A 21285-nucleotide genomic window follows, 5' to 3' on the forward strand; every position below is an offset into this window, starting at 1 on the left:
AAAGAGAAAGCCCCAAGAGTCAAGCGACACCCTATGAGCAAGTACTTGGTGACAGTGGGAAGGAAAACTCCCTTTAAACAGGAACAAACTACAACATTAGCATTTTTATTGAAGTTTCAGTTTCTTTCTAATTGTCTTCAGAAAAATGAACTTAATAACTGCACAGCCTCATTAGCCCCAGTCATCTTTTTTGTGCATCACCTCAATTAGTGGCTTCCTCAAAAAAAGGGGGAAATTGCAAGTGCTGTCCATGACCTCAATCTGCACTTTACTTTTACAGTCTTGATGACACATATATTATAATTTGGCTGACAAATATAACATCAAGTGCCTAGAAAAACTCATCTGCCACCAGTCTATAAAACACAAGACAGCTGCTATAGAATCAGAATCAGAATCAGAATACTTTATTCATCCCGAGGGAAATTAGGGGTTACAGCAGGCAGCACGCTAATGGCGCATGCGCACTCACAAAGGAACCTTCTGACCAACTTTACACAAACATCACATTGGACATGTCAGAAGGTAGGCTGATAGGAAAAAACAACGAAAATACACTACATGAGGTAAGAGGAGGAGAAAAAAAACTCCACTCAGACTGAGCTCCTAGTGGGAGAAGGCTACAGTCATGGCCTGGGGAGGCGGCTAACTGGCACTATACACAACCTACTAATCATTTCCCCTTTATGAGCAGAAAAGACTCTCTAAAGCAAGGTCCTTATCATCAAGAAGCAAATTAAACATGTCCAGGGATGGGTGAATTATCAGTACCCACTATGGCTGAGACTCAGGAGTCTGCCTGCATCAGGAGCAGAGGTCAGTGCAGCTTGTTTGACAGGCTGAACAGCTGAAAGATACTTAATACACCGTGCAATATGAAGGCTCGTATAACCTCCAGCAGTGCCCTGCATGTGAAGCTGGTAGACTGTAAGAGGCAGATAATAGGGTAATGAAACGCTGTAGGGTGGTTCTCTGATAAATGTGGTGCTATAAAAAAAAAAAGAAAAGAAATAAAGAGCACCTTCTAAATGGGGACTCAGCAGAGTTTGCCCATTACTTACATGTAGCACTTACATTTATGTGCACATGCTTTATGACAGACACTAATGTTTTAGATGGCAGATAAATACTGTAATAAGATTTTGCTTAGAAAGTTTACAGTTCAGACTGTGATCAAAACATTTTCAAAGCTCCTCGCGTCGGTACAAACCTCTGGGGTAAACGCCAGGGTCCATGAAGGTTGCCATACTGAAGTTGGCCAAGACGAAGAGGAAGACCAGTCCATTGTAGAGAGGCACAGCGGGCGAGATCACTTTAGTCAACCAGGGGCACCTAGAGACACACATCAAGACAAAGACAATCAGGATCCTTCCTGTGTGTAGAGCAGCACATCGTAACAAACATTTAAACAGCGCTGCATTTTCATCAACCGTGCGTTTCCCCTTCTTGTCTTTACCATAACCGCGTAAAAAGTGACAGCAAAGGTAAAAGTGTTACAAGAAAACAGACTTTCCCATGAATGAGCCTCTATTGAGTAACGATGCAGGGCAGTGTCTAACAAAATGTCTATTTAACACGAGTACATAAAAGCCCGATGAGGAGGATTTGAGGTCTTTGAACTCAATTTGTATCTTTCTGTTTGGAAGTAATTCTTCACTGGAAAAGAACTATTGTTGATTTCTTACTATGCGGCTCCACTCAGTGCACCACTTTACACTTACTTGGGCTGTAGTGAGTCACTAAAGTCCAAGTACAGCTTTTTCCTGCATCAGCTTTTTGTGCCCAAACAATCAAAGCTGACAAAAACCCAAACTGGTTGAAATCTTCTAAAATCTTTGAAACTCCTGCCTTTAATAGTAGCTACTGTTCAATTAAAATAATTGAGTTTTTGGCACAACAGCTGATGTCTTACTCATCCACAATGAACTTTAAACTTGATGTAGTCTGCACTGGGATCTGCTAGCCAATAAATGCATCAGCTAGAAATACTCCAGCCTCAACACTCACACCCAAAAGCCATCACTAGCGTGGCTAAAAATATTCTCACCAAACCTCGATGAGCAACATTTTGCATCAAACCGACCTTCCCCACCGCCTGCAAATTATAGCTCAATAAGGGCTGTGACACATTCAAGTGTGGAGACACCTGAGTAAGACTCACAGCTCTGCTCAGTCACCTGCACTTAAATGTCAAGACACTGTTTGCTTCCTACGGTGTCACGATTCAAGCCGACTGCCTCTCTGGAGGTGAAACGCCATCGGAATGGAGATGTGTGAACACCTACAGCTGGACATACCACAGAGACCCTGCAGGTCAGAAACTCACAGAGGATTCATGAATTAATGAAATATCTCACAGGGTTGGGGTGTGGGGTGTGGGGCTGGGGGTTCAAAGAGAGACTCTCACTCTAAGTGATGACTAATACACTCACGGCCGGCTGGCACACAACTCAGATACAAACACTTGAATCTCCAAACATGCCTCCCCAGCTCATTGTGACGTCAAAAGCTCCTTCCTGTACTCGTGCCCCGAGATCAGCTTCAATCCATTTATCTCCTTTCCTGCTCTGCCAGTCTGCTGTTGCTTTGCTGAATTATTCAGAGCCATGGCTCTACAAAAGACCGAGAACAGAGAAGCGCTAACAGGGACGAGATGGCCTTTCACACATGCAGTCCTCTTCAGCTTTGTTAGACCTAGTATTGGGTTGATCCGCCCTCACTGTTGCATCATATCACTGCTAACTCTAGTCTATAACTAGATGACTAGTTGAAGTTTTCAAAATGGCCACAAAAATATTCATAATATATTACATCCTAAAAGAGCTGCCACCTAAGTTAACTTTATCCATGTAAAATCGGAAACAGGTGGAGCGATTTATTGCGACATGGAAATACAGGATATAAGGCAAAGTCTTACAAGGGACAGATTTTTGTTCCTGCTTATTCTCTGAAAACACACATTGCACATATCTTCCTTTACAAGACAATAACATCAAAGTACATCTCAGCAGAACTGGCATTCACTCAGCACACTGCAGTGAGTGCTATGCTGTGTCAACAAGTGCTTAAAAAAATTGATCAAAGAAGAGAAACGGGACGCAGCCCCACAGTCTCCCGAAATCCCAATTTACTTGCCTGTCAAGGGATCATGTATTTTTGTGCAGTGTGTGATACAGTGGAGTCAGATAGGAGGTGGTGGGTGGTGGGGTGGAGTGCAGCTGACAGCAACCATTTTGGGAACCTGGGAGCTGACAGCGTGGGAGGAAAATGTGACTGAAAGAAAGTCTAATTAAGCACACAGACATTGGTTAATTGTGTAGGAGGAACAAATAACAACAGAGTGCTTATCAGCCCTGCGTGGTAAGCAGTGTTCACGCTAAGTGTCGCCATGACACTTCAACTGAGGCAAATAAATACAGAAATAAAAATGTCCACAAAAAATAGCTTGGATAATTTGTTAAGCTGAAAGGGCTTTTTCTGCCAAAAGGGCAGTAAAGTAATGAGTTTGCCTAAAGTCCAAAAAGTCCAGGAATCTTTTTGATGATTAAAACTACTGCAAGCAGGAGCTGGAGAGCGTCCAGGCCGATCGGCATCTAAAACAGCAGCTTGCATGCGGCCGAATACCTCACAGACACTGAGGTGCAGAGTCAACGTCTATACCAGGGAGTAGAAATTAAAATCATATTTCGTCTCGTGACTGAGATGAGGATGAAAAGGGAGATAAAAGCACAGGATTGGGAAGAAATAGCCCACAGCTCGCTCCCATGCTGGCAGAGCAGCTTGCGGTCTCCTCACTAACCTTAGCCAGATCAATGAGCGCTTTCAGAGCAAACATCTTCTAAATCACTTCTACTACTACCACTACAGGTCCCATCCATGCATGCCTACTTAAATGTAAATCCACCCGTCATTCCTCGGGTTACACATGTGATTTTCCTGCTGAACAGCAAAGGAAGAAAGTCTGTAGGAGGCAGACTGCGAGCTAAGAGCGCACCTTCCCCTCTGCCGTCATACATTTGCATTGTTAAAGTGCAAATGAGCTCTTTAAACATGACTCACATGTTTGGTGAACGATTATGCAAACGGCCTTGGGGTGGTCAGAACTACTTGGTGATTTAATGGATCCATACTGAGACGTGAGCAAAAACAATTAGAAGTGTAGAGCTGTTGTTTTCTAAACCAGAAATAATTACACGACACGAATTACAGCGCAGCGCCACGCCGCTGCATTAGCTGTCAAAACTCATCCTCGCTGTTGTCTGGATTCACATACACTGTAATTCAATCCAGCTGAATTCAGTGTAGTATAGTTAACGGTTTAACAGGAAAAAACGAGGAATATTTGGAGCATTTTCCAGACTTCAAAATCCCGATTTTATCATTGTGAAATCACTGGACAAAAATCACATGTATGCAAAGCTCAGCGACAACTGCTGAGTTGTTCATTTGATCTATATTTGCATTAAAAAGAGAGAAAAAAGGAGACAGAATGAGAGCTGTGCAGCTCATCTGCATGTGCTGCTGCTGCCCTCTGAACAGAGCAGAGGCCCCCATGTCTGCCGACTCTACCACGTTTAGGCTGCATCATTACTTGATATGTGCTTTTGACAAAATTATGTCACTATGGGATCTGCAAACAACAGGACAGCTTGAGAGTTCGTGGAGCTGGATTTGCTCACAGAGGGAGAAAGTAAAGACGCAAACGTTGGGATGGTTTTATGGAAGAAAGTCGTGAAACCCAAAATGAAACTATTTTAATAGATACACATCATTTGACAATAACAACAGAGTATCTGATATCTATTGGTGGGAAACAGCAATGGTGATGATAACTCAGCAGTCTTTAAAAGAAAAAAAGTAAAAGGGGAGAAAAACAAATCGTGTCTTAAGAAAACCACAGGCTTGAGTCTGTTGAATCAACACAAGCTCAGTGAAACACTTTTAGAGGTAAACCCCTAAAATCCAGAAAACCTCAGAGGGGAGGAACAGCCACTGCAGTCTTTGTCAAGTAATTATGTGTTTGATGAGGAATTTGATGATTTTTAAGATGGCTCAACTGGTCCATTAGTCACAGCTGAAGCTTGAAACAGTGCTGTGACAATCAATCACCTACCATGACAAGCATCTATATGGTCTCCACTACATATCCTAAGGCTATTTGACTACTCGGATCTATCTGTCCCTCATTTTCCTTCTTTTGGATCACAGCAGAAAAAAAAAAAAAAACAGCCTTCCCTTTGAAGTTGCTGTAATCTGCTCTTTTAGTAGCACTGGGAGAAATGGAGGGCAGAGTCTGAACAACCATCAAAGAGAAGGCTGACTGAATCCAGAGAGCTTTGGGGACTGATACTGAGAGGTGGCACTTTTCTTTGTCCAACATGGACATTTTTAAGACGCGGTCGTCTGTGTGAATGTGAATAAGACGGATTAATATGCAGAGTACGTCTGTGATTCATTCACAGTAATGCTCGATGAACTATACGTGTAAAACCTGACAGAAACGGACTTTTGATATTTCAGGCTGTCAAAATGTTATAAGTGATAGATGTTCACTACATGAACAATAAAATACTTTCCTGTCACCTTTTATCTGGATCTCAGAGCCATCATGAACAGTGAGTCCTCGCTGGAATTACACCCATAACGGTAGAAGACGCTGCTGGGCCAAAAGGAACACTTACAGTAATGTATTCAGCTCCTGCTGAGAACACCAACCCATTGATTAGTTCATTAAGTCTCAACCCAGTGGGACACACGAGGGAGGGTGTTCTTGTACTGACTGCCTACTGAGACCCAGTGATCCGAAATCCATTGTAAGGCTGGTATCATTTCACCCCCTAGGAAGGAAATTTTCATTAGGACTTAAAAAGAAAGAGAGGCAGTGTGAGAGAACTGTAGTCATGAAGGAAATTAGTGTGAGAGCTTGATCTCAGTTGTTACATACATGCCATCTACAATCATCTCCCAGGACCTCAGTTCCCACAGTCCATCACAGAATCCCACCTGCCAAACCAGTGCCGGTTCCTTCCTCCTCTGCAGTTTCTGTCAGACTAATTTTACTCCTCATAGGTTTCGTGAACAGCACCATAAGTCGCTTCTAACTCCCTTAGGAGCTGCCAGTCACCAACACAAACACATCCCTGAAGCTTTGTATTCACACACAGCGGCAGCGAGCCTGTTGTCAGTGGAAACAGAGGTGTGTTCACTGCAGATGTTAAGCAGAACGGTTTGAGAACTCACAGACCGAGCGGGTATCGTAAATTAAACTTCCTCTAACCCCAAGTTATTCCTTCCTTGCCTACAAACTGCAGAGCAGCCCGGCTGGCGCTCAGCCTCGCATTCAGAGTATGTAGTTAAATTAGGTCTAGTCATTGCTTTTAGCGTGACATGTCAGAAAAATTGTGAGTAGTGACCACTGCAAGCTTGCAGAGGCCAAAGTGAAATCTTTGCATTGCTTTTTTGTCTGACCAGTTGGTCTCCATTCAGAATTAACAACCGATCCTTTTGTACAAGGGGAAAAAAACATAACCGGATTTATAAATATGATTTTTAAACTGTCCTCCCTCCATGTGTTTGTGAGCTGGAGGCTTACTGCTCCTTGATTGGCTTCCCCACAAACTCTGTAAGCAGATCTGAGTCTTAACCGAGACTTAAAGTGAGCACAGTCAAACAACAAACATGTGGTCTTCAATAGCGGACTTTAAAAAATTCAATTTAAAAAATAGCCGTCTGTGTTTGATTTTATTTATGCTCATAAGGCATATAGAGTTTAGCAAATTAATACCAATACTAAAGACTAAAAAACCCACTTCACTTGTGTTTGCTTCTCTGGAGCCTCGCGGAAAGGTCGCCTTCGCTCTGAGCCTAGAGAGCAGAGGTGGAAGCCGAGCAGCCGCGGGGTACACTGTTTGCCATCTGCATGCTCGGAGCCCAGCGTGCATTTTCATGGCTGCACAAAGGCTTCGTTTGAAATCAAGTTAAATGCTTTTCACCCCTCATGCTGCCCTTTTACATTTGCATATTCACAAATCCCATTTTGATTGTTTACAGAAAGACGACAGCAGGAAGGCTGCCCAGCGCAGAAAAGCACAGTATCCAAACCAGCTTACTACAGTAAATGACATCACGTTATAAATACGCATACTGTGCAGTGACACTATTACAAGCGTCGCCTGACTCCACACGTATAAGACTCATGCTAAAGCGCATGGTTTCATTTCAAATTTATATTAAAAGAGCAGTGTGATTCAGTATTTATGGCTAAATGCTTACACTCGTGTTTCAGTGAAACATGACTTTATAAGAATAAAACAACCAAACATTTGAAAGTCATCCCTGGTACAGTTTCCAGTTAATGTGTGGAAGCATTTTGTAGGGGCAGATGGAGATGAATGACATTTGGTGATAAATGAAAATATTTTCATATGGAAGAGGAGAAAAGAGACAGTGTGTGTGTGTGTTTGCCTCATCTTCACTCTTCTGCCCACTCACTGTCTTTGTATTAAGAAAAAAAACCCATTACAATACTTTGTCAATCTCCCCGTTAATTTCCCCAATAACGATTTTACAAGTACTCATCTTTCCCACAGGAAAATAACAAGTCAACAACATGTGCGCTCATAATCCCATAAATCAAACGGGAGTCACTTTTCCTGATGAAAAACTGTTGGCAATGACATGTGTACCAAACTGGCATAACAAACACACTCATGTGCATGCACTGGATTGTGTGGGCTGTCCAAGTGATGACACATGGGTGGCTATTTTGTCGTTATTGGGATTTTTCTTTTCTTTTCTTTTAGGCACCCCTTGGGAAACTGGAAACCAGTACAGTGCGATGGGTCATTTGTTATAAATGAGGCTTATGGGGCCAAAGAAACAGAGGCTTAACAAGAGAAGTGCTGTAACTATGGGTTATTTAGAGAGTAGCAAAGTGTATGCATGTATGAGTGGCTGGATACTGCTAACATAGACACGCCATTGGTCTGCTCACTCAGTTGCCAGGCTGATATGTACGGAGGGAAAGCAATGTCTCAAGAAGTTTGCTTGCCCTGTGTCACATTCCCAGCCACTCTTATTCCAAGTCTCAAACATGGCAGCCTGCAAGTGTGGCCAAGAGTTTCAAGAGTTATGACGCAAAGAGGCGACAGACAGAGTCGTTCAGACTGGTTTGTGGCCTATTTTCAGATAATTAAGTGCTGGACCATTAGTGTTGCACAGTCGATACAACGGGAAGGATGAGTTGCATCCATCTTTTACAGCCAATGACATGAGAACCACAGGAATTTATTGTATTTATCTGACATTCAGTTTATTTATAATGTTGATAATTCAATTCAGTTTAATTTTATATATACATAGAACCAAATCACAACAAAAGTCACTTCAAGGTGCCTTATGTTACAATAATGGAGAGAAAACCCCAACAATGAGCAAGCACATGGCAACAGTGGGAAGGAAAAACATCATTTTAACAGGAAGAAACCTCCAGCAGAACCAGGCTCAGGGAGGGCCGGCTATCTAGCGCGACCGTTTGAGTGTGAGGGGAGGGGCCAGGACATAAGACACACTGTGGAAGCGAGCCAGAGATTAACTGATGATTAAATGCAAATTCGGGTATAAACACACAGTGAGTGAAAAAAGGTGATGAAGAAACCTCAGTGCATCACGGAAAGCCTCCAGAAACCCAGGCCTATTGCAGTGTAACTAAGGAATGATTCAGGGTCACCTGATCCAGCCCTAACTATAAGCTTTATCAAAACGGACACTTTTAAGCCCAATCTTAAAAGTAGAGAGGGTGTTTGTCTGCTAAATCCAAACTGGGACCTGGTTTCACAGAAGTGGGGCCCAAAAGCGCCGCTCTCGTTGGATTTATTACCTCAGTCATAACTTTGCAATGTTATGTAATAATATCTCGTATTGTAATAATTTCAAGTCTTTTCACTCGAGGATTATGTTCTTTTTTGTTGTTGTAAAACTGTTGTAAGATACTAGTGCTATCAGTGAGGAAAAAGATGCAATTGAAAGCTCAGGAAAAGCAAGTGAGGGCCTTTGTTGAATTTGACCACTGAGGAGAGTTTGATGTTTAGCAATTTTAAATGAACCAAATAAGGAAACTCAATACATCCTGCGTTTTATCAAACATTTTTCGCTGACAGAGGCCAGTCAGTGCTCTTTGGCAAATGCAAATTTATTCGTAGCCAAAGCAGAGGGCAGCAATGCCAAATCCCTTTCAGCACACGGCTGACTCGACAGTTCTAAGAAGAAGCGAGGAGGAGATAAGAAGATCTTAGCTGAAACCTGAGGAGCAGCATCTACAGAGACACACATGCAGATAAACAGAGAGCAACACAAACAAACAGGCACAATGCAAAAGTCAGATAAAGCCCGAGCCTTGTCCAAGTTTTAGGAAGCAAGACGAGGTCTTAATGCACAATGTGCCCTCTCCTCCTCTCTCTAACCGCACCCTCCATGGCTCTCTTATCACTGTTATGGCTATTTATCTCTGTGCGCCATCTGCAATGTGCTCCATCCACACCACTGAGGTCAGTGCAATTCTCCTTTCCTTTCCCTTCCTGCAGGAAGTTGAGGCTAAGTTAGGGCTGGACACACACACACACACACACACACACACACACACACACACACACACACACACACACACACACACACTTCTTAGCCAGCCGGAGATATCGTGTGGAGGTGCTGGAGAGTTTCATGAGGAAAACAGGACACATTAAAAACACAAATACACTGTAACACATGGCTCGAACTAGAACACACAAACAGTAACATCAGCATGATGCAAGTCCTGCCATGTTGTTTGGGCTGAAGCCCTAAACAAACACCTGGCTATATTATATTATATTATATTTTATATACAGATATATATATATATAAATATATTCACTTCCAGGAAATAGCCATTCCAAACCGCTGATGCATCTGGTATCTTGCCACAGCAAATTCTGCTGTATTTGAAATCCACCTTTTGTGGCTGATAGCTTGTCTGCCCCTGCAGAGCCCATCAACCTAATGAACTGTTCATCAATCACTTTAACACACACACACACACACACACACACACGAACTGGCACGGAGGTTGGCAGAGATGAATGGGACTGGTAATAAAACAAGAGGGGATGTTCACACACACATCCTCCCTCACAACCGAGGGTTCGAGTTAATGTGGTTAAGTTTTGAGGGAATTAGCTCAAAGAAACCTGTGCACACACACCAGCTTCCAGAAGCTGCTCAGAGTGATAAAATGCTCCTGTGGGGAAAAGGTCTAACACTGAACATTTCTTTGTTTCAGGTATAGTCCTCCTTGCAGCCGTGTTTCTTGCATCCAGTAGCTTATTTTTGGTGGGCAGTGTTAGTCAAACAGCAAAAAGTGAGCCCAATGCAATAGGCAGCTATAGCTGAGAGCTGTCTGCTAGCCTTCACCTCAATCTGCATCTACCAACAGTATTTAGAAATTTGGTGTTTTTTCGAGCATTTTCAGTAGAAATATGTGGTATAATAGTGCCGTACTGTATGGTAAAAACTATCCTGAATAATTTTCTTCTATTATTTTGCTAGTCTGTTAAATAGCACTACTAAACAGATATCTGTTTCTGGTACAGTTTACAGATGCAGCATCCTATCAAAGAGTGTCTCACCCTGGTGTCCAGATATGCCAACTTCTAGGTAAAAACTCTAACATAATAGTGGCCAAAACACTGACGTTTCAAAATGCAGCACCCAGAAACCAATAGGGGTTGTCACAGTGCATATATCCATTTTAGCCACCATAAGCTACACTTGACCAGCAAAAAGAGATCAAAGGAGCTATTCTTTAGAAATTGAACTATTCTTTCCCACAACACACCAGACCTCAGAGGCAGTAACCAAACAGATTCTGCTTAAAGTATAAAATGCCAAAGAAAAGAGACTAACCCAACTTAGCAGTGATATTGTAAAATGTAACCAAGTCCAGCCCACATATTCATGGTAACGTAATTAACGTCTTCCCTGTGTTCTGAACGTTTCTCTCTGGAGCGGTCCCTAAAGCTTCTTTCCATTTCAATATGTGCTAAATCAAATCCAGTCTCTAGGCTCAAAAACTTCGGCTCTTTCATTTGGAGCAATATGGACCTTTTGCTCACCTTTAACACATTCGAGGCCTAAAGGCATTACTGGACATCCCCAAATATAATATTTTGGGATATTCAGCCAGAGTTGGAATATTATTATTTTTTAATCCTAAGTGATCCATCCAGTCCATATGCAGCTTATAATGCAGTACTTTCCATTTCAATAAAAGAGCCGACAGATGTGGAAAAACAAAACTGCATTCACATTCAGGCTGAATATATTTTAGTACAAAATACTATCTTACATTGCAACATGAGCCAGTGCCATTAAACAGTACTGACAAACATTAAGAAGATGATATTACAATTAAATGTTTACATAAGGCTCAGAAAATATCTCAGTGATTATTTTTGCCAATGCTTGAAAAAAAGCAAGTTTTAATAACACATGAGAGCATCCCAGAACTATTCTGGAGTTCCAGTACAGCAGACAGACCGTAAATAAGGATGACTGACGTGTCTTCACTACCTTGCTCTCTTTATAAAGAGTATATTATACAGCACAGGAAACCTGCTAAACAAAAACACTGCAGCTTCACAGCATCCACAAACTGTAGACAAGCTTTTTCCCCACTTACACCAGAGTGTACGTTCCTCGTGTGTAGCGTAAAACGTCTGTATCTAACTGGCGCTTTCACTCGTGTGGCAGAAGGCTTTATAATAGTCTTTTCTCTCAGGCTGCCCACATGTCTTATATATATTATGACAGACTAACCCTGGGAGCAGACCATCCTTATAATAATGTTTGTCCAGGATCAACATTGCAACTGTCCAACCATGTTGTTCTGATGTCATAGCTTTGCAATGCTGGGGGTAAAAAAATCCTTTGTTTATTCAAAACTCTCTTCTGGAACTAATGGTAAGCATTTCAAATGTTGACTTTATTAATTTATACAGTAATATAAATATGTTAATAAGTTAGGCTCGCTGTTAGCGAAATTTAGGTTACTCATGTTGGTTTGCTAACAATAGTTTTGAATAGCTTTGGCTAACTTCTTGGCTAACGCTAACTGAATGTCACTGGTCAATATTGGTGTTGATCCTGGACAAACATAATTACGGTGATGCAGGAACGACACCAGCACAGGGAATAACAAATTGTGCATGCTTTTTTCACTGTGAGGTACAAGGTGTAGTCTTTGTGAACAACACCCTGTTTTCTAAAAGTATCAGTGAGTTCTTAAAGTCAAAATGCTTGCTAGCGTACATCTCTGTACTTTTATTTAAAAATGTAAACATACAATGAAATACACAAAATTAGATAGCGAGATGAACCATTAAACATGAAGGACCAGCAAGAACAAACAAACTTCAACTTAATATCTCACTGTACAATACTCACATTAGAACTCTCATCTAAAATGTTGTTTTAACTTCATTGTTTTTTGTCAGGAACTTTTTATGTTGCCCACCAGCTACTTCTATAAATCCATCTTAACAGAGGAGGCTAAAAGCAGTCCCCACCTCACTATAGCTTCTTATTTATTGAACATACCTCAGAGTGGTATTGATGTCCTCATCTCATTTCTGGCAAAAATAATAAATAAATAAATACACATCACAAAATTTAAATAAAGCAAATTTACAAATAAAACCAGTCACTGGGGATGTGATGTAAATCCAGCTGAGACTATGCAGAACCTGTCAGGTGGTTGCTTCTTTGTGCCAGTTATGTATCAAAAAAAGCAGCAGTGATTTATTGATGTCGTATTCTAAAGAAGCAGATTTAAAGTCAAGTCACCTAAAGGGGAAACTGAGTCGTAGCCAAGGTTCAGAAGTTTAAATGAGAGAATTGAATCAAATTTCAGGATCTTTGAACTTGAAGGCACAAAAAAAAATCAACTTTGGACGATTCAAAGGAATTGCTTGGGTTTAACATGAATTAACCCCATCCCGAGCACCTTTGTATCTTTATTGAATTGATGTGTGCGTGCCAAACTGGCTAAAGGGAAGAATTTGCAGGACAAAATGTCCTTCACTTCAAGCTCAAACCTGCTCCCACCCCACCTCCCCCCTCTCAGTTGTTCTTCTCCATCCATCATGAGTCCCAGAGCTGAGGCAGGTGCTTTCACTAAACCTCCCTAAAGAGTGCCCCCCACCACCCCCTCTTCCTCTTCCTTCTTCTTCATCTTCGTCTCCGCGCCTCCCACCCCTCTCTGCTCTCTCCCTCTGAAGAAACTCATCAGCGGCCCCTTCACATCTGCGGGAATTTTAATTGTACATTGTCAAAAAAGATTTTTTTCCCCCTTTAATCCAGCAAGAGAGGCAATCTAGATCAGCTGCAGGCCTTGAGGGACACAAACACAATGAGCATTTACGCCCTGACACGTGAACAAAATGTGAAAGCCCTAGCAAACACGAACACTACCTATGAATGAGCATGCTTGCACGTGGAGATGCACAGAGCATGGAAACGTGCAAAGGAGAAACCTCTGAGATGATTGAATATGGCAGATCTTAATATCATAGTTCATTCCTTGTATCTGCTGGGACGGGGATGAAATGTGACTGTTCTAAGACAGAGAATACAAAAAAACCTAAAAAACAGACGCACTCGGTCTACAGCAGGCACCAATCGTGACGTCTGTACAGGCCGGGCTCCGAGTCCTACATGCTGCAGGGGGAACAAAGAGTCCCATTGATTTACCAGAGCGCAACAAGACAACACAATGATTCCTTTTAGAAATACAGGCTGGCAGCGTGGGGCAGAATCCCACCAGTGTTCTCTGGGAACTCGAGTACAAAGACGGGGACAGACAGAGGGCAGAAAGGTCAATAAACTGGGCTGAACTGTCTTGAATGCAAGCATTTTGCAGCTCAGAACGACATAATGGCAAATACATGACTGGGCACATTTACACACTGAACGTTACCCTGCACAGTTGCATAATTGATATTACACCAGTGTTAGCGTTTAAGCAGAGAGCATCAATATGTTCTTTCACATCAAGTGCCAATTCACACGCCAGTGCCTAGTGAGCCTCGCTGGCAAACTCGCTGCCGCTGGACAGACGTAAATATAGGACACTGACGTTAAAGCCTCACGGGGACGGTTACGACGTCTATGCACTACCATCAAAAATAAGAGCTCCTCCTGTGAAGCGCATTGAATTGGGCATCCATTCTTTCCAAGGGAGCATTTTTTAAGCTGCTGATTAAAGTATAATAAGGACGGATGGCAGAGAGAGGAGCCTGGGCTAAAAGCGTGACCTGTGGCAATGTCAGTCGTGGCACTGCTGATCACAACTGATCAGTATGTGTGTGTGTGTTAGGGTTCATAGGGTGAAGAACCAAAAAGATGACATGAGACCGCTAATCCAACTCCCTGAGAAATAAAGGTGATAAATCATAGCAACCATGTGTTTTAGCCCTCGTGTTTTAAAATTAATCTCAGATTTTCAGCAGTAATAGGATAAAAAGAAAAGGATTTTGTACGAATGTAATATGTAAATGTGTGGGTTTGGTTCCTGCTGATTGAAACTGATTTAAACCAATTTGGACGGAAGAAAATGAAAAGCGTGGCCCTGTGACTTCCTGAAAAGCCCAAACCACGATTTACAGTTTCTGTATCTGGCTTCACTCACTCACCAAAGGATCCTGCGAACATCATATGAAAAGGCAGGCGCTATCTTCTAAAGCACCGGCTGCCGGCCTACTTCCCTTATTAAAGGGATTCCTCTGGATGTCTCTCCCTTGATGCTTTGGGTCGCACCATCTGCTCCTGTTGCACTGGGGAGTTTATTATGGCATGACAGCCCTGCGAATTGTGACCCTTAATGAAATTGTGGTGCGATATGTAAGGTCTGATCCGCTTAGGGGGGCTGTCGAGGTCTTTGTCGCTGTAGCAGTGGCAGACAGGAGCTGGAGAGTCAGAGCAGCAGGAGCCATATGCGGGGATAAACGCTGATGTCAAGTTGCCACTGATTCAATAAGGGGGGGGGGACTCTAGCTAGGCTTTTACAATAACAACATTCACATTAAGGGTGTGGGATTTCATTACTGAATTGTTAAGTGATTCCTGGCCATATCATTTACTGAAAGGCTCAACACAGTTATGGTGAGTAGCAGGTTGGCAACATGCTGGAATAGAGTCTGATGGTCTTTATTAAGATTAATGCATTTTTCTCTTTCACTATATCTACTATTGTTACTACTGTGCATCCCTGGAGACGATGAGAAAGATGAAGAATTATTTTCTAGTCCTTTGATAGACAGAGTAATATAGCAGCTTAGGCAGAGGCTATGTTTTACACTCAGTGATCGTCTAACTGGTCCTAATGACAGAAACTGATGAGAGCTTTTGTTTACTTAGCGCACAATTCAGGCTACTTAGTGCAACTAGCTCCGTTTTGTGTTTAATGGGTTTGGAAAGACATTCTGTCTATAAATACACATGCTGACCCAATTATAGGTGGAGTAGAGTCATCTGTGATTTAGTCTGTTTGAAGCCAGCCAAAAAAAATCCCCTTGAGTCTGGTAGGTGGGGCAAGCAGATTCTCTGAAAACAATTAGAGCTGAATGCATAAAGATGCAGCCAATATCCCATTTTCTAAAATAATGCCAATGTTCAGAAGTGCTTTCACGCTTGTAAAGGCGAGATCGAGCAAGGTTTAAAGAGAAAACTGTGTATTTCTAAAAGCACGACTGCATTTTGGGCTAATGTGATATCTGCTAAAATCTAAACACACACTCGCAAAAGCAAAATCTTGCAGTGCTTCAATCCTGAACTCGAAAATCTGGTATGAGGCCACAGTCACACAAAGCATACTGTGTGGTGCTCATGTGTCTGTCCTGCGTGTGCATTGAATCCACATGCATCCCTGAACAGATAGCTGCACTATCCATCTGGACGACCGAGAGCACATGTGGATCTCCTTATCAGGTCTCTGAAGGTTTCACTATGAAGTCGTCTGTAGCCTGCACTTTGGGTTTCTTTTTTTTGCTTGAAAAATAATACTGAAACCAGAACATTTCCTACCAAAAGGAAGGAGGCCCTGATGAAGCCAAAGAAAGCCACCCTTGGTTAAAGGTTTGATGTTTAAAATCACCATCAATAAAAGAATGACTTCCTCAATTTATGAGCACTTTTTATTTCGAGAAATGTGCTCATTCATGTTCTTGCTGTGGGTTTGATGATAAGATCAGTATGTAAACACCAGAGCAGTGCCTATTAAAAAGCTCTATCCAGCACTGCATGGCCAATGGTTTCACTTTAGGACATTATAATGGAGTTCAAAGAAGAAACCAGGCTAACATTTCATAATACAGCCCACAACTCGAAACAAAAATAATTACTATGTAAGTAATTTTAAATAATGCGTAAGTTCTTTTATGTAGTGCATGAACAATTTGACATCTTGCAAACATAAGGTACTTTAGAGGAAAGGAGACACAAATAATACTGTAAGTAATTTTAAATATAGCATAAGAAATGTATTATGAAGTGCATATAAATGTACTTATAATTACTCTCAGAATAATTTGTGTCTCCTTTCCTGTTACTGGACATATTATAAATTGTTACCAAAACCAGTTGTTCCAGGCATCTCCATAAGCCGGCAAGAGCCAGAGGGTGAGTTAATTACACTCTGCAACCACAGATGGGAGCCCCATGACTCTGTTTCACAGCCAGTCTGTCCTACAGGTGAGATGGGGAAATATGCCCACTAGTGGATAGTTAATTAATGCCTCCTATCCGCTCACACGTTTGGAATTTTTGCGATTATTTATTTTTTTCTCCAAGGATTTACTGATGAATGCATTTTAAAATGCCCTTCAGTCTCTTGCCGTCTGCAGTTACTAATCTGTGGTGTCGAGCTCAGTCCAGCATGCTGCAATCTGTTATTTGTCACAAGTAATTGCAACCCGTAACCAGGCTGGTGAGCTTGCAGAGCGACGCAGGTTGGTAGCAGTACATAGGACAATTCATTTTGCGTTTGCATTCTGAATACCACAGTTTATGTTCTATTTTTATTTCGCTCTGACTGAATGACAGCAGAGATACCTTACATCCGAAAAACTGATTATCAGTGCAAGCCATTGCCAAATATTAAAAGAAAGAAGTCGAATTGGCTACTTTTGCTATAGTTAATAATGTTATCAGGTATGAAGCTAGGTTACACTAGCAGCTAAGTTAGAGGGGAGCCACAAACTACCACAAAAAAGTCACTGGAATAATCGTCTCTGTATCAGCTCTTAAAAAAACTAAACAAAAAAAAATCAACCATACTGGTCCATCCCTAATCCTACTGTAAAAATAGAGCTCTACTTCCTACTAATCCCAGATGAACAGGTGCTTCTATTTAAAGGACCAAATCCTCTCCAATCCACCCTTTGGAATGCCAACACTCTTTCTCCTCCCCCACCCTTCAGTGTGTGGGGTTTTCACTTGTATTTCTTACTCTTCCTGACTCTCCTGGATTGTGGACAGAGAAACAAAAGCCTCCGGCTCGGAATGAGCTGTGGAAACCTGCAGGAGGAAAATCGTTTAAGAAACCAAAGCTTTCACACACCCCACACCCCACCAGGAGAATGTTTGACTGTGCAGGCCTTCAAACACAAAGGTGACCGGGCACTTCTCCTTCAGCTTATTCTTACTTTAAAACTGAAAGTCAGTAAAACTCGAAAGCTGTTCCCTAACATTAAGCAGCCACACCCAAAGGCCCAGAAACTATTCAAATCCAACAAATAATATGTGAGTGTTTGGAGAGTGTTTCAGTCAAAAAAAGAGGTCAAAGAAAAATCTCATGACGTTCCAGAGTGCAGTGAAGACCAAAAGATTACCTTAACTTAAAAAAGTAATAAATATGACATAACATAAACAAAGATCTGCATTATAAACTTATATTAAACCCGAGTAACCACAGTGGTGAGGACACAATAACTAGGAACTAGTTTTAAACCTGATTTTAATCTGGGCCTGTTAATACCTGTTAATTTTAGAAATAGAAAAAGATTCTTTACTCCTGAGTTAATGTAGTCGGAATATTTCTGAATGGCCCATTGCACAGAATTTGGTTGCTAACAACTGGGGCAGCAAGGAGAAAAGCTTTCCTTGTTTCCAGACAGAGGAAACGTGAGCAGAGTTCACAGTGGCTGCAGAGACAATATGAATTGCGGAAAGTGGTAGGGGTAGGAGAAAAGACAGAGTAATAAGTGGAAGGAGGGAAGTGGGAGGCAACAAGGTTTACTTTAGACTTTCCTTTGTTTTCTTCGACCTCAAGGCCGCTCGTGAAACCGAGACGCCAATCAGGCAGTGCAACGCTGGCGGACAGCGAGTGACAGGACAATATGGTGTGAGTCTGGCTTTGCCAGCAGCCACAAGACAGATTGATCGCACCCTTTGACTGAGCGACCGTCATGGCAAGAGCATCGTACAGTAAACCAAAGCTCTCACAAAAGGCAGCAGAGTTTGAGCTCTGCTAATTATAGCTTTCCCCCTGAGCCTGAAACCAATTTGTCTCGTTTTCAATAGTTTCCCCTATCACGCTGGCAGAACGGCTCAGAGGCCTGTTTGAAAAGTTGTAATGAAAACAATTTCTCCTAAGAACCAGTGGGGTCTGCGTTTGGCCTTGGAAAATACAGCAGGAGTAGTCCTCCACCACTATCACCATAAATGGGTGGAGAAGCCAGCGAGCAAGCAGACATAAATTCTCTTGTAGCAGTCAAAATGTGTTATGTTATCAAAGGGGAAATAAGGTTGACAGGCCCTTGGGGCCAGTCGAGGGAGCCGGCTATTCACACAAGCACAATCACAGTCTTTCTAAATATGAACTTTGTATGGCCGGTGCAGCTTTAGTTTTTGTGGTGGACACAATGTGACACGCATGGGTTGTGTCAGTTCAGCAACATACAAAAAGAAGGAAAAGAGCCGGGGTATCCGAGCATGGGACAGCGTTCCTGGCTCACTTAAAAGCCTTGTTTTTCCTTTCTGTGTCTCGGCTGTGAGAGGAAAAACAAAAAAGTCCACTCTGATGACTCGGTTTACCCTAACTTGGGATTTTAAAGCCAGTGACAGCTGCTGTTATGGCTTCTACTTAATCTTTCTTCCTTTTGGACGGACTTAAATTATCGCCATCTTTATGCTCCTGCTCTCAAATTAAACACTGAATACTGAAGCTATGCAGGAACAAGAATCAGCAGTCTTACAAGGTTACAAGAGTTTGTATGATACTAATGAGCTTTATTGTCAGTATCCACTATGACCACCTTTATTTCTATAAGTCTCTGAGCCAAGCCTTCTTGTAATTTCTGTAAACAGTTTTCAGGAATCCTTTTCCAGGCTTCTTGAAGCACATTCAAATCTCCTCTTTGGATGTTGGCTGCCTTTTCTTTCATTTTAAGTCAAGATGATCCAACATTGCTTTAAAAATGTTGAGGTCCAGACTCTGGAAAGGTCAGTCCATGACTGATTGTGTGTTTTTCCATCCAGGTATGCTTTTACCACATTAACAGTGTGTTTCAGATCATTGTCACGCTCAAAAATGAAGCCTCTGCCTCTTAGATGCATCCAGATGGTATTGCATGGTAACAAAATCTTATGGTACTTTGCTGCATTATTTTATTCCATTAATTTTGACATGAATGCAGCCCCAAACTATGCCATAGTCTTCACCGTACTTCACAGATGCCTGTAGACACTCTGCTGGGCCTCTCTCCTTACCTCCATACATGTTGATGATGATTTGAACCAAAATGATCAACTTTGGAGTCATCATTCCAAAAGACCTGTTGCCACTGACTGTCAGTCCAGTTCTTGTGTAAGAACCAGACTTGTGTTTGCATCTCTTAGGTCCTGTGTCAGGTCCTACTTTGCTCCTACGTCTCAGACATTTTGTCATCTGCTATAGATCATTTTTTAGGCCTGCTACTTCTTCTTTTATCCTCCACTTGTCCAGTTTCCTTAAGGACAAACTGTATGCCATGACAAAATGTGCTAAATCTTTATCTAAAAGGCTTTTTGGGAATCATCTTATTGGTAGCAAGAAAGTACCTGACGATACAATTTAAAATTGGTTCTTTGCTAATTGGCCTGTAGACACAACAATGGTCTCTTTTATATGGTTGAATTCTTTGAATTATCAGGTGAAAACAAACAAAAAACCCTCATAGCTCTAACAATGGCCAGGTAGAAGGACTGGGCTGAAAATGAGTCCAATGAAAAAACAAACAGAAACAGAAACAGCTAATGTCCACAGTTCTGCAGACCTTCAAGAATCCTGAGAAATAGACCACGTAAAAATACAAGACAGTCTGACTTCTTGGAAAAGCAAAAAAAAAAAAAAAAAAAAAAAATATATATATATATATATATATATATATATATATATATATATATATATATATATATATATATATATATATATATAATAAAAAACCAAAGAGGGGTGTCTCGAAACCTCTGCATAGTGCTGCTGATTAAAACCTCTGCATTTGTGTTAATCTTATCCTTGAGATCTTTAATTTGATTTAAGCGTAATTAGTCCAGATTTGTCAAATCCAGTTTGTCCTTCCTTCCAAGCTACTCTGTACATGTGCCACTGACCAATACCACCAGGGTGTAACTTGTTGTTTTTAACTTGTTAGCTTGTCAGCCTCTAGCTTTTCTAAGTATTAATGTTAGAATGAAATTTCACTGGGCAGCATTTTGTCAGCAGCCAGTGAACACTGCAGTTTTTAATCGAGCACAGGTTCTTATCTCTTAGTATAAATATTTAGAGATTCGCTCTGTGAAAGTGTGAAGTCATGACACACTCTTATCTATGATTAGTGGTGCAATGCTGATACGGCGTTTTCATGTATCAGCCTGTTGACTAAAAGAAATATTCAAATACAGTATGTCAGAGTAAACACGGGAAAAGTACTGGAAAAAACCCAACAAAATAGACACTGATGATGTTCTCATACATCATATAAATGAGTAGGTTTACCAGAGTTTGTACAGATGGTTGATAAAGTTAAAAGACATGTTCGTCTGCTCACTCAACTCAAATCTATTAACAGCAGAAGGAGCAACACAAGACTGAAGTAGCTGGAGTCACTGTGCTCTCCTGTGAATTCAGCCCCTCTCTACAGTTTGCAGGCGGTTTTGAAACATCTGAGATTCAGCTGATCGTCCTGCATGGACAACACTTTGTTCCGGTTTGGTTCC

The 21285-nt window shown here is 41.6% G+C and overlaps 1 protein-coding gene across 1 annotated transcript in view; it reads right to left on the reverse strand.

Moving 5' to 3' along the window:
- The window catches only part of zdhhc8b (zDHHC palmitoyltransferase 8b), a 61963-nt gene that overhangs the window by 15060 nt on the left and 25618 nt on the right, over positions 1-21285 (reverse strand). Inside the window, exon 2 of the mRNA XM_085293322.1 lies at positions 1211-1332. Coding sequence (XP_085149448.1) covers positions 1211-1332 — 122 coding nt within the window. The remainder of the gene's footprint in view (positions 1-1210; positions 1333-21285) is intronic.

Source organism: Mchenga conophoros, linkage group LG12 (assembly GCF_057382185.1).
Source record: "Mchenga conophoros isolate Kocher_MC1m ecotype Shallow Benthic linkage group LG12, M_conophoros_male_GT1.1, whole genome shotgun sequence".
NCBI classification, from domain to species: domain Eukaryota; kingdom Metazoa; phylum Chordata; class Actinopteri; order Cichliformes; family Cichlidae; genus Mchenga; species Mchenga conophoros.